General features: G+C 39.8%; 1 protein-coding gene across 2 annotated transcripts in view; it reads right to left on the reverse strand.

Moving 5' to 3' along the window:
- Nucleotides 1-62: 62 nt before the first annotated feature.
- Nucleotides 63-14205, reverse strand: part of EPG5 (ectopic P-granules 5 autophagy tethering factor) — a 57072-nt gene continuing 42929 nt past the window's right edge. For both annotated transcript variants that reach the window (XM_075739702.1, XM_075739701.1), the window contains exons 36-44: nt 13583-13758; nt 12674-12859; nt 9745-9954; nt 9463-9607; nt 6964-7206; nt 5880-6099; nt 4192-4407; nt 3266-3380; nt 63-1999 (exon numbers count right to left, since the gene is read on the reverse strand). In XM_075739702.1, coding sequence (XP_075595817.1) covers nt 1817-1999; nt 3266-3380; nt 4192-4407; nt 5880-6099; nt 6964-7206; nt 9463-9607; nt 9745-9954; nt 12674-12859; nt 13583-13758 — 1694 coding nt within the window. In that variant the 3' untranslated portion in view covers nt 63-1816. The remainder of the gene's footprint in view (nt 2000-3265; nt 3381-4191; nt 4408-5879; nt 6100-6963; nt 7207-9462; nt 9608-9744; nt 9955-12673; nt 12860-13582; nt 13759-14205) is intronic.

Below are 14205 nucleotides of genomic sequence, written 5' to 3' on the forward strand. Positions count from 1 at the left end.
CTGTGTATTGCCTGATGTGGATTCCTCCAGCAAGTTGAAAATATCATGCTGTTTTTCACAAATTACTTGATTTTTTTTTTTAATTTTTTATTTTGCATGGTCTTTGCAGACATAGCATGTTATAAATACAACATTTTTAAAAACTCAACAGCTGAAACAACACCTCATTTGAAAAGTGCATGTCAAACACATTTCTGACTTTTTCACATTTTTATGCGACTGATCAATAACATTGAATCTAATAAAACCAGTGCTTTTAAGTCTTTGAAGGGGGGGCAGGGGGGAAGCAGCAGAACATATTCTTCCAGACATGAATGTTCCAAAAGAGTCTGTTATAAAACATGCTGCATCAATATCTGGTTAATATACACAGAGGGATGTACATATATATATATATTTATAGGCTCGCAGATAGAGCAAAGAACTCTAAGACCACATTAAGATGAAGGTGATCTAATGACCCAGCTGGCATAGTTAGCAGAATCTGTCAAGAAGAAAAAGGTGATTTGTTCTCCAGCACTGGAACCGCAGTTAATAGCAACACTTCAAAGCATTATTGACCAAACAGTAGGTAGTACTTTTCCTTCCCCTAGTGACCAGAACTAATATTTTAACACATAACCATGTTCTAAACATAAAGGCACAATTAATGGAGGAAGAGAAGAAATGATCATTGTTCTTTCGTAGAGGTGTACAGATTGGTACTGCAGGACCTTGGGCCACCTCAAATAGATTGGTGATAAAATGGACATCATCAGACAAGCAACTGGGGAAACGCACTTTCTGCTTTCCCTGAACAAAGGTGCATCTTATGATCAGACAAGGCAACAAAACCAGTGATCATTCAGCTGAAACAATAAATTTACAGGCTCATGGTTCACACTTTGGCAACAGAATTCTAAGTAGTAATCACCAAGTTTAATACAAGATAAATACCTGTTCACAGTATCATCTAAAATGCTGTTGTGTCATGCCCAGCTAGGCAAAAAAGAATTAAGTGATGAGTGTCAGTATTTCCTAAACAACCAGACTTTCAGAATTAAGGAATCCTACCTAATATGAACATGACTAACTGTTCCCCTCCCAGACACTGGGGATCCAGAAAATCTGTCTCTGGATTTAAATCACCTGACTAAAAGAACTTGGCTAGAAGTTACTTGCATTTAATCAAGCAATAGGGATGCAGACTCACTAATATTTAGAAAATAGGAAAAAACCAAAGTTCTTTAGTTCAAATTTTAGTTTGTATTTACAGAAGTGGGAGTAGACCGTAGGCATACCTTTCAACTACAGAGTTCTGTGGGAGAGCAAAAAAAAAATATCAAAATTTAAATCTCTCCAAATACAGTGACTTTACAAGTCTCCAGACACACACTCACATAACATTCAGAGGTATCCTGGTTAAAAAAGTCAAGACCTCTTTCAAACACAATCCCCCATTCACTTTGAACTGGCCTGGTGATGACATGCTGGAAAATAAAAAAAGGCACAAAGCAAAAACTGAAGAAGCTACAGGATGAGCTTTGCTGTCTAATGATTTGTAAACCTATCCTCAGGTATCCTCCTCTCAGATGAGCATCACACACAGGAAGATATTCAAGTGCTTTCAGTCAACAAAAACTAAGCAATTCCACAGGCCTACAAATCAAAAGAAGAGAAAGAAAACCTTAAGAGGAGAAAACTTGCCAATGTGTAGTTCCCATTCACATTTCTGACTTAAATGGGAACTCTGAAAAGTAAAAATTACTTGTGCAATATCAACATTAAATGTAAACCAGAGTAATCGACATCACATGATTCTGCGAGCTCAGTACTGCTATCGTATGCTGTCCAAATAATGCACTTCTGGGTACAGAGTGTTAATAAGGAGAGCCAAGAGATTATTGCCATCTCGAAGACAATGTTCTGGATGCTTGATGAACTGAGAAGCCTGGGAGAGTTGCTCTTGATAATCCATATATTGTTTGTTTGATGCCATAGATTCAAGAGTATTCAGTGCCTATAGATACAAGGGAAAAATTCTGTTAGCTGTGTGTACTTCGGTCCATGACAAACAAGTTCATGAGCCGTCATATTCACAATTCCATGCAAGATCCTTATTTACTAGAGATTTGTTGGAATAAAACATTTGTGAAATACAATCACTTAAGTATTTCAAGTCATCTCATGTTTTTCAAGCTGTTCCTTCCCCGAGATCAACACAACAACTGTTCTACCAAGGATTGCTAGGATTCTGTAACTCAAATATTTTCAAATATTTACTTCATGAGCTCAAGACATGGTTTCAGGGAAATTACACCAAAATACAAACTGCAAGAACTTAACCATTCACTTCAGGTTTTTCTTATGAGCATCTTTGACTTTCATAAAAGTATTATTTTGCTCCCATTAACAACATTACAGAGACATGGTCAAGTTGGAAATTAATGTAAAAGAGCCCACGCTGGCAGTATCAGCCAAGACAAGTGTTGGAAATCTATGAACAAGTTTTATTCCTTTCCTGGAGAAAAGAAATAAGTTGTACAAGTTACTTTGCTCTGGTTTCTAATCAACTCCTCCTTCCTCTTCTCATGGACTTACTAAAACACTATCAGTGCATGTGCTAAAGAAGGAATGTTTATTTGTCATAGGGCCTTTAAGCCCTGACCTCACATAAACAAAAGTTAGTGTGAACACAGTCCTGCTTTACCACTGAAAAGCAGGGCAATCACAGCAGCACTGTTTCTTCCTGTTTGTTTTAAACTCCTATCTGTTTATGCTCCAAAGTTTTTGAACTTGGGGTTAACAGACGAAAGTTCATCTGCACCTTTTCAGTGTTTAAGATTTGAAACTGATGCTGTATAAGCAGTTTTACTTGCATTTAACCTAGGATCATTTTAGGTTAAGGCTCAGACACACAGTCCTGCTACCAGACTTCAGGAAACTCGCACCATCTCCTGGCCCATGCTGCACCCAGCCTTGTGTGTGGCAAGTTCCAAGATGGTGTTCTGATGCATAGCAAAAACAGTACACGAGTTTCTGATACACCCCCTTCCCTGAGAAGACAAATGAGAACAACAAGCTATTTCTGAAATTCAAACTTAGATCCAGATGTAAAGCAGTAGCAAAAAAGATTGAGGTCATTCAGCACCAAATAAAATCAACAAGCTGAGAGGAGGATTTAGCTTGAAGCAAAGCTTACAGTGACTTTTACAAACCTCAGCCAACAGACTGAGCAAGCACACAAAGAGGCCACGTCAAGAAGCCAGCACTTGGCACACACTACCTGCTGGGCCTTCTGCGATAGCTTTGGCTCTGACCCTGCTTTCAGGCGGACTTGACTCTCTGCAGGAATCTGCACCAAGAGGAAGGCAGACAAACTGCGGGCAACCACCCGAAACCTTGCACAGGGAAAAAGAGAGAGAAGGTTGTATCAATTTTGCAAGTCCTCAACAGCAGGTAAAACTCGAAGTTCTAACCCATGAGATCTATCTTGCATGAGGAGTGTAGGGAAGACTTTAGAGGACCTTTTTCAATGCATTAAGAAAAAAAAAAATCACTTTAATACGTACCTTATAGTATATCATACACACTAGGAGATAATATAATACCATACATATAAAGCGTTACATCTGTCCAAGCTTAGCTGAAGCCTTGAGGTCACATCTGAAATACTCCTTCATTTCACAGACTTTGAAATATCCTCATCACCCAAATCAAAGGATGAGTTGAACAAGACTAAGATTTCAGAGCAATTTCAAGAGGACTGCATCCCAGAAGGTCTTTATAAACACAGTTATGTCTAGGTACTGTGTTGAATTGGTGTTCCACAAATATTTACCTATTTTTCCTTGGCATTCTTTCCACAGTGAACTTGATTTTAATACTTAGTAACAAAATTTGGTGTGTGTCTTTAGAAAGGGAAGTGAATAGCAAGCAAACATGTTTCTTTGAGCTTCTCTTAACAGAATCATGACTGCATTTTCTTTCCTTTTCCACCACAAACTTTGCAGAAGTTCATAGTCACTACTTAACCAGATTCAAACACTTGCTACAATTTTTCTGTGATGGGCTCAAACAACCTTATAGATTTGGGGACAGCTTGGATTCAGAACATCTTTTGAGATTGCACTGTGCTGTCTGGATCCAGGCTGCAGCTTTTTTTAACATGATGACTCAAATAAATTAATTTACTGCACCTTCAACGCTTACCTGGGTGACAAAGGAGACCTCCTGCCTAGCCCAATAGCACCAAGTATTCCAGAACTCAGCCTCTCCTCAGCCAGCTGACTCTGCCGGCCCTGGATTGACAGCAGTGTCCGAATGACAGATTCCATCAGAATGGTGTCATCTTGCTCCATCTGAACCAAGGATAACTGCATGGCTTTATGCCACCAAAGAAACAGCTTTGCCTCTTCTTTTGCTGAGCTTTAGGTAAGATTTAAAGAATAAAATAAAACAAAATAGAAGTTAGAGTCAGATGCATAGGTTAAGAAGTTTGTATCTCTCCCCATTAGGGAGATGAATGAAGAATTCAGATGATTAATTAATGACAGCTAATCTTACTCCAGGAGGATAGCAAAACTATACTACCCTACCAGTTATACTGCCATAACTGCTATTGTCATGGATTTGACACAGACAGCAGCTAGCAAGTTTTAAGGGCCTGTAAGAGGACAAAGAACAATGCTTCCTTTTCAGTTTTACAAGTGAGAATAAATGATATTGCAGCCGTAAGTGCGTTTAAACTTGTCTAAGACTTGGTATAAAAGGAATGAAGCCGTATCTCTACTCTTTTTTTTTTTTTTTTAATTCTTTAGTTGCCAACAAAACACTTCAGGAAGCTGTAGCTGTAGTTTCCACAACGACTCAGACTTTTAATACGATCTTCTAGAAAAGGAAAGATTGTGCTTTGCTCAACAAAAAACTTCAAAGTGAAGTTCCCCGTACGATATTTTTAATCTTTCCCCAAACAGTTTGCAGTTTTAGTGAAGAAGCTCAGATTTTCCACATAAAGCATCAGCACGAGTTTCCTGCATCAGACTATCCTCACATTACTCCACCCAGTCATTTCCCATCCCAGGCACCCTCAGCTTTGATGTTTAGAGAAAGGTTTAATTTGCTGCGTATGGTGGCTTTGCAGTCTTCTTCACACTTTGGCAATCAAATTACACTGGTACCTATAACAGTGAAAGTATTATTTGAATTTCAAGAAACAGTGGGAATGCACATTTTCCCAAAATGTTCTTTCACAGCAAATACGAGCATTATCAACATTAATATGGAAAAATATTCATCACATTTGCTAAATTCTGGAAATTTCAACAGCAACTGTAAATACAGTTGTTACAAATTTTAAGTACAAAGTATTACCATTTTAACCCCAAAGCTATCGATCCTTTACCCCCAGAACCTTGTTAACTAATAAGTTGTTTTACAGTGATAGAGGAACTCTGGGCACCCCACCAGATCCACTGGGTTCAGATTTGGTTCATGAGCAGCTCTGAACACCAGGTCTCGGAGTGTCACATGGAATATTTAGCACATAACTCACCCACCTAGTGGACATTCTGGGAAGTGGAAACCACCATGATTCAGGGTTTGCTTAAAGTAATTTTAACTGAGAACAAATCCAGGCTGCCACTGAAATCACGCTTCTCTGACTGAAAACTTGACCAAAACCACACCAGAAGTGTTCAGGTAAATAAAATTTCTTCTTCTATTTAAGCACCACAACTATTAGTGTTTGCACTGCGGTTGGGCAGACTCTGTAATAGTGGATATAGCAGGATTGGCCATTGCATCCAGGTAAAATTAACCTGGCCACTTAATTATACCAGCCATACAACCATCGTCTTATTTAGAAGTCAAGGCATATTCAGAAGCCTTGATTTTCGTACCTAGGGTACACTTGCTCCAGCCATTTACTGATGGTTAGCAGGATTTTCATTTCATTGGTAAGAGTTTGGTTGGCGTTCAGGCATTGCAGCAGGTAGACATGCAGGGTCAAGTAGCTTCCTAAAGACAGGCACTCCTGCAGGAATTCTTCCATGGTTAGCTCAGGAACTTGGAGGGAGGCAAGTACAGGGCCCCAGCCTAAGTCCCAGTGGGGAGGACAATCTATGAAGAAGACAAAAGGACAGACCAAAGTGCATGTGAGTAAGCAGCACTCGGTAAAACTAAAGAACTGGAGCTACTTCACTGTGTTCCTTTAAATTACAGGATTTGGGCCATTTCAGCTCTTCTCCAGGTGATCAATTTGTCATGGAACTCTGACGGAGAGAAAAGAAAAACTCCACTCTCTTAGGGTATCTTGTTGAGATCAAAGCAAGATATTTTCCCAGCATTCACTCAGGATTAGATCTGAAAATTTCAGCAATGGAATTCTAAATATTTCCTTCAGGTGTACTGAAATCTGATCACATAGAACACGGAAGAAATCAATATGTAGTTCCACAAGGATTATGTAAAAAGAACCACCAACACTACCACCCCCCAAAAAAAAAGCAAACCACACCACAGAATTTCAGAATTTTACCAGTTAATAGTTTTGTTTTTTTCTTAAATTAGCCTACAGAACACTACAGGAGTGGACATAAATATCTGTTTTGTTTTCTTGCAGTGATTTTTTTTTTAAAGAAGTCTTCCCCTTTAGCTGGAAAAATGGCAGCCAGTACACAGCACACAACAGTCTTCACAGACACAGATATGGCTCTTAAGAAAATACACAATTACAGCAGTTGAAAAACCCAAACCACAACAGCCTAACTTTTCTACATCTAGTTACTATAGCACATATATACGTGCAACAGTTGGGAGCCATCGGATACAAAGGAAGGAGCTCTAATTACGGAAACCAGATTAAAACCCAGTTCCAGTGCTGGGCAGCGTGAAGCTCTAAGGATTCCAGACAATTTGTATTTAATGGGCATCCAAGACTGATCAAAGTTTTGAGACAAGCAGCAGCAGAAGACAGGCTCCTACCTTCATTGAAGTAAGCAGTGATACAGGCTTCTGTCGTCTCTGCCATGTGTCGCACAGAGGCCAGGCTACAACACGCTGCTGTGAGAAGGGGCATTGCCAGCAAACCGTGCACTCTGCCGTCAATCCACTTTCGTAAGCTCCCCCGTAGCGACTCGGCTGTTGTAACACTAGAATTGTTCATCATCATCAGCGTTTCTGTAAAGAGACTGCTGAGGGCCATATGACGTGTTTGCAGATCCATATCTGAAAGTTAGAAAGAAGAGAACCATTTCAGTAAACAGACACTTGAACTCAAATTCAACTTCACCAGTGAACCCCTTCTGCAGACACTGGGAAAAGCCTTTTGCTCGTTACACACCTCAGTTCCTTGTCTGTAGTTATTAAACAGCAGTAACACACTCATTCCTTGCAGTCCTGGCCCTTGATGAGAGTTCTTCATTCATTAAAAACAGACAGACAGCTAATAAGACTGTACAGCAGAGTATACTGGAGCCCATCTTTCATCTAAGGTCTTTCACCATGACTACAGTGCAAATCAATTGAGCGATAAAGCACACATACAGTCTCCAAGAAACCTTGGGTATTAAAACATAGTTTAAAGCACAGCTTAGAGTGAAACAACCAAGATTTTAGACAATTCACTTTGAAATATGACGGAGATGAGCCCTGAAATGTTGTAATCCCCTTGTGCATTTCCAGGAATCTAGATTTCCTGCTAATCCCAGTGTTCAGCCCCAGAATATCTTTGAAACCATCTCTTGGCTTTGCTGGAACATGTTATCATGGGCCACCTGTAACAGTACCCTCAAAGTACAAACATTTCCTGAGCTTGGCTCTTAAAAATCAAACTACAGAATAGATCTTTGAACATATTGATTTAAAAAAACCCCATTGTTATAAAAGAAATTTTTCAAGCAACATCAGGCATTGTAGAAGGAAAAATTTAAACTAGTTAAGAAGAAAAGTTGTGCACAAAGAAGGACTAATCACTGGAAAAACATCGCACAGAGAGGCTGAGGCCTCTGCACTTGCAGATATTTGGAAGGTCACCAAACAAGGCCCTGAACAATCTGATTTAACTTTGAAGCTAGCTCTGCTTTGAGGAGGAGGTTCGACTACAGGTCTCCAGAGTTCCCCTCCAAACTAAGCTATTCTGTCTGTATCCACCTACTATGAAAAAAAACCCCACAAACCTCAAAAGCCACCTGTCATGGCACAGCTCTCTGGTAAGGTAAACATCTCTTATCCTAGACCAACTGAGACAGAGGATGCCAGGAGGTTAACTGACTTGCCTGAGGTCACAACCAGCTTTACAGCCATGTCCCACTCCACAGGCTGCAGACCACCACCAAACACCAGGGCCCACTAGATCTCCTGGGAGAAGTCCTGGTGCAATGCCCATGTGAGAAGTCTGATTTTCTCCTCTCCAGCTGCTGTCAATAGAAAGTGCTGCCCCGGAGGCTCTTCCAAAAACCTCTGCCAGCCCCTTCAAAACCTCAGAGAAGCTAAATCTGATACACACCACCACTTTCCTGCCACTCCGTTTCAGTGTGCTCCACAGCCTGGTTGAACAACACAGAGAATTCTCTCTCTCAGCTCTTTAACACACAGAAGCATGGACAGGAGTTCATGAAACAGAGCTGCTCCTCTTATACTGGAGCTCGTCTCCTTCAAAACTTCTCAGCTACAAGGACTGTTGGCAGTAACAGGCAAGCCCTCACTTCTCTTCAGGTCACAAAGACTCTGGCTGACTATGGGGCTGTCCTACAGAGCTTCCTCAAGTAGCAATATACATACTGAGAGACAGTTAACGGCCACACAGATTTTTTGGACATGTCCTGTTCACTCTTGCTAGCACACCAGTGTGGGTCATGGACAGGAAGAGACACAACTCCTGACAAGTATTTCTGTGTAGTACAGCAAAAAGATTGATTTCTCCTGAAGTTTTATAGAGGAAGCTCATGTTGGTACTAGTACTAAAACTGAGATCAATATAAATGCTGTAGGTGTGGACACACCATGCTACTAGTGTACATAAATAGAATTCCTCTACTTTAATATAGTGAGTTTTCCCAATTGCACAACAGTTTAGAATCCTTTCTTAGAACGTGACCCCTCAGGACCAAGAGAGTGTACTTGTGTCATTCTTCCTTTTAAAATAGATGCAAAAGACAAATAAGAAAAAAAAATTAAAAACTAGACAGCAAAGAAAAGAATCTCTCAAGCTCCTGTATATCAGCCAGTTTTACTCACAACATAATCTCTGTTCTTTCTGTTGGCCCTGTCACTCTCGACAGCTCTACAGGGCAATGTTCATATTTTTGTTTTGTGCTAATATACCACCTACATATACACATCATCAAAGCAACATGCCCTGCTGCCTATAAGGGAGACATTATAGTAATGCAAGTAATTACACAGTCACAGATGTTCAACAATCCATACAGAACAATAAAGCCTTAAAGCTTTAAAGTAATTTGCCACTTCTTTAACACAAACCTGGGGGATTAAAGATGACAATATCATCTAGCAACTTGGACATTTCTTGTTCCAAAACTGCAAGAGTAATCTTTCCACTTTGTTCTAAGGTGCTGAGAAATTGAACCACCTGGCGAATGTATGCTCGGCACTTCAGTGTTGCATCCTGTTAATCATAATTAAAATTAATTAGAAAAAAAAAAATCATGCCCAGAACTCTTTCCATACTCCATAATACACAAAAGCAGAATGTTGCAAATGACAAGAACAGCTCAGAGACACTACAAAACCAGTTCAACTTACAAGGTGGATGTGACTGTCTGAAGATGCACCAAAGCCTGCTGAGATTTTCAGGAGTTTCACTATCAGTTCAGCTGCAGCATCCTTAGCAAGGATAACAGAGGGAGGGTAGTGACTGTTGCAGTAGCTGATGATGCTTTCATAAGATGAAATGCCCACAAGCTGCCAAGGAAGGGAGCTGGTCTGTCCAAGAAGATTTATGAGTGGTGACTCCTGAAGATTTAAAGACATCAGTCTTAGCTCCACCTTCTTTGCTGTTTCAAATTAATACTCACAGTACTTGACATTGTAAAGAAGCCCAGACTCCAAAACTTAAAGGAGATGGAACAGAAATCCCATAGGAATAGATGACCACTGGGAGTCTGGCTGAAAAGCAACTCCTTATTCAAGCAGCAAGCTAACACATGTATGTCATCTCTAGCATCCACATAGCAGTACTCAGGACTGCTGCAGCAGCTCTAACCAAGCACAAAAATCAGTGAGAGACATTAAAATTTGACAGGTAAACATATAAAGACAGCTAGAAAGAAATGGAGACCCTACAAGGTAAAAGTCACTTCAGTAGAGGTTAATAAAAAGGCATTAAAAATTATTTATTAAAAAAAATAATCTAAGTTCACAGTAGAACCAGGGACAGAAGCCAGGTCCCTCAATTTTCCATTCAGTGAATCATCTACCAACCTGGGGGACTCCTCAAGTGCTTATTCTCATAACAGTAAAACAGCCTACAGTGTTCACAACTCACACAGGCAGTGCAAGTATGCAGACAGAAAAGTCTCTCTGTGAATAAGCAGCAGAGGCTAGCCTCAGCTACTGCCATCCTCCTCTCAGGGGTTCATACACATCTGCAATACAAAAGGGTCCCCCCGTACACTGAGAAGCACCAAATTTCTGCACATTATAGAATTAAAAAATACTGGAATTGTGTTGACAGCCAGCACAACCTAAACCTTTTAAGGATCCAGAACTAACCCAGGTTAGACTACAGCAACAAGAATACGACACTACTACATCAAGTACTTCAAGTTGCTCATGCACTGGAGCACAGGGCTGAGAAAGTTTGAGATTTAGGTCAAGGTGTCACAGAGGGAGGTAAAAAATGAGTGACAGTGTGTCAGTTTAACACATTGCTGGAGGCTGGGAGGGAATTCCTGAGGCTGACTCATACAATGTACAAACAGGTATCTCTTGAAGCTTGAGAAGCTTCTGATAAGCAAATACATTCAGGTCAAAGCACGTGAACTCCAGTAATTTTCCTAAACTGCAACACAGCACCTATCAAATGCTGCTGGTGACATCTTGACACGGCATCTCATAATGTCTCAGAGGAAATGGAAAACGGAAGGTGCTGCAAGTGGGAGAAAGCTCACAGATGTGAAATGGGATACTTGAAAATTACCCAGCCCCTCTGGAAGAGTTCTCCAGAGGCAATGGACTAAATCAGACTGCGCTACATTTACCTATGGCTCTCAGCAAAAGCAGGGTTTGGAAAGTCCATCCTAACGTGCAATGGTTGTCTTTGCCAACAATTCAGAAACACTGGAATGTAACCATAAATGCAAAAAGTGCTGAGAAATCAGGGATGATGAAATCCTCCTTCAGAGCAAAAGAACAAGAAAATTCAACATAAGATTCAACAGATGAAGTAATCTGTCCCCAGTAGCTCAGCAGAAGCAGACAGTGACAAGCTTCTTAAAGCTATATCTGGTCCTCAGGATGTTGTTACATCATTGTGACATGTCATCACATCATACAGAGTTAGGAGGGGAGCATTTCATGGTAAAAAAATAAGTGTTTGCAAAAGCAGTTCTGAGATAACTCCTGAGGAAAAAAAGTTCAAGCAGACAAAAAAAAAGCTACAGTCAGATCCAGTGGTGCTCCAAATCTCACAGGGACTAATCCCATTGCTGAGTTGTGCTTAACACATCCAAATGGGAAGTGTGATCAGTACTGAAGATCAGGTTGGAAAACATCACATTAAGACACAGAGCCAGGCATAAGCTTTTCAGATATCAATGATTCCTTATCATCCCTTCATACATTCATGTTTGCCACTCAGAAAGAGAAGCAAGACACAGCGGGGATTTTCGTGACTGGCCGTGACAGAGTAAACGTGACTCTGTCAGCCTCACAGTTCTTCTCACAAGCACCACTGGTGCTACAGTCACAAACGCCACGGTCAAACCTGCTCCTGCACCCACATCGGCAGACTGCCTGAATCAAACTAGGCAGACACTAGACACTCTTTTCACTCAGGCTGTCAGAAAAAGCTTCACCTTAAGGTATATATGATATATATATTAAAAAAATATATATAATAATATATATACACACACATGCCCTGATACACAGGTGCAGATAACACATACGTGTATATACATATGAACATGTATTATAGCTGCATATGTAAATTCTTGGTAATACTACCCCTACTTTGCATGTAGAACTAAGGCTCTCCAAAACCAAGAAAGAGAAAAGGAAACAGACATTTTAATTAAGGGCTGGCCTAAGAGACAAGAAAGCTGTACTCCACAGCATCCCATACTTAAGAATGAAAGGAAACTGCACAGTAGCTTCATATATGACCAGTGATTTTTTTAAACACTAATGAAAATAACATACATATTTGTTCTTTCCAAAACCCAGAGTGTCATTTTGTAACTCCTTACAACATGACTGGATCACAGCACCTACAGAAGCTTCATAAAATGAACAGCAGCTCTTCTTTTTTCACACAAGTTATACAAAATGCCTCACATAAGGAATTAGTCTTGGCCATCTCTGGAATACTATTGGGGGTATTTTACCTGTGCAAAACCCACTTCCGACTTAATCATTCTGCAAGTGAGGAAGAAGTCACATCCCGTGCCCTTGCTAGCAAAGGATTATTCTTCTTCTAAGACAAACAGGTATGAACCTTTCAAAAAATTACCTCTTTGCCTATAAGTTGTTCCTCCTTTGCCAGCAGGACCATCATATACAGCAAACAGACAATCATGTTGTGAGTCTGAGGATGAGGATTGGGATTCCAGGCATCAGAGAGGACGCTGACCCAGTTTATTTCACATAAAACATAACCCAAGAATAAGAAACAACTCTTGGGGCTGCCTCTTTCAATCTAGGAAGGAGAAAAGACAGGCACATTAAACAATATGAGATATAAATACTTTATTAACTTTTCAGTTCTTTAGCCAACTATAAACCCACATCAGCATTTTAGGCCAACAGAGGAGTAGACAGATGCCACTTGTCCATCATTTTGCACCCCCACCAGAAGAGTTGTACATATAGCTTTCTAAGCCTCTCAAACAACCAGTACAGAATACCAAACTACTGCAAACCAGAAAGAAATTATCTATTACAAACTCTTAGCTGCATGATTGCATCCGTTTTTCTTCACTCTAAGAGAAACTAAGAAACTCTGAGCCTATTCAGAACTGCATGGAGAAGTCATCCCAAACAGATAAGGAGTAAATCCTGGAGCATTTCCACACCTATCTGCAGCTTTATGTTGTCTCAGACAACCTGGAAGTGAGAACAACATGGCAATAGTAAAAGATATTAACTCAAACTAAATACGTATTAAGTATATATGTAATAATTGATATAGTCAGATAGAGCAATGACAGATTACAAAGACTGCCAGCTTTACAGCTCCCCACAACTTTGTCTAAGACTCAGTAGCACTCCTTCACAAAAATCAATCACAAAATGAGTATTTGTGAATGCTACAAACAAAACTTTAAAAGCTTACTTGCTGAAAGAACTGTCTCCAGCTCTCTAGTCATTTTCAGGGGCAATACTGATTATGAACTTAATTCAACAGATGCTGTGTACTCACTTTAAAGAACTCTTCCATAAGCATCTGGTCTGGATGCATTTCCTTCCATGGAAGCCTTCTGAACTCAGTATGGAAAGAATAGAGAATAAACTCTGGCATTTTGGGGGCTGTGCAACATTCACAGTAATACATTAGATGTAACCAGAGAGCCCCATGGTGGCTTGGCAACAGCTTATCTAGATTCAAAGAAAATAGTCAAATTAACTACAGCAAAAAATTTAGGGAAAGCTTGATTACAGAAGGAAGTCCAAGTTGGAAGATGAAAAACCATAAATGCAAGTTACACTAAAATACATTCATCAAAAGAAAAAAAAAACACACACTAAGCTTTAATTTTTTTTTCCTCCAAATCAACAAATGAGGAATCTTATGATTTTATGCCCTTCCCTCGTGTTTTGAGCAGTTGCTGGACAATAATCTGAAGCTATAAAATACTCCTTCCATGTAGAACTTCATTGCTTTTTTTATGTTGGGTTGTTTTGTTGTGGGTTTTTTTAGAAAGACCTTACATCTCAAATTTTATAAAACACATAATAATATGTTATTTTTAATTACTTGTTTCTACAAGATAAGTTTGAATCTAAAAGTTCCTAACAAACAAAATCCCCTCACATCCCACATCT

This window comes from Balearica regulorum, chromosome Z (genome assembly GCF_011004875.1).
Source record: "Balearica regulorum gibbericeps isolate bBalReg1 chromosome Z, bBalReg1.pri, whole genome shotgun sequence".
Lineage (NCBI taxonomy): Eukaryota > Metazoa > Chordata > Aves > Gruiformes > Gruidae > Balearica > Balearica regulorum.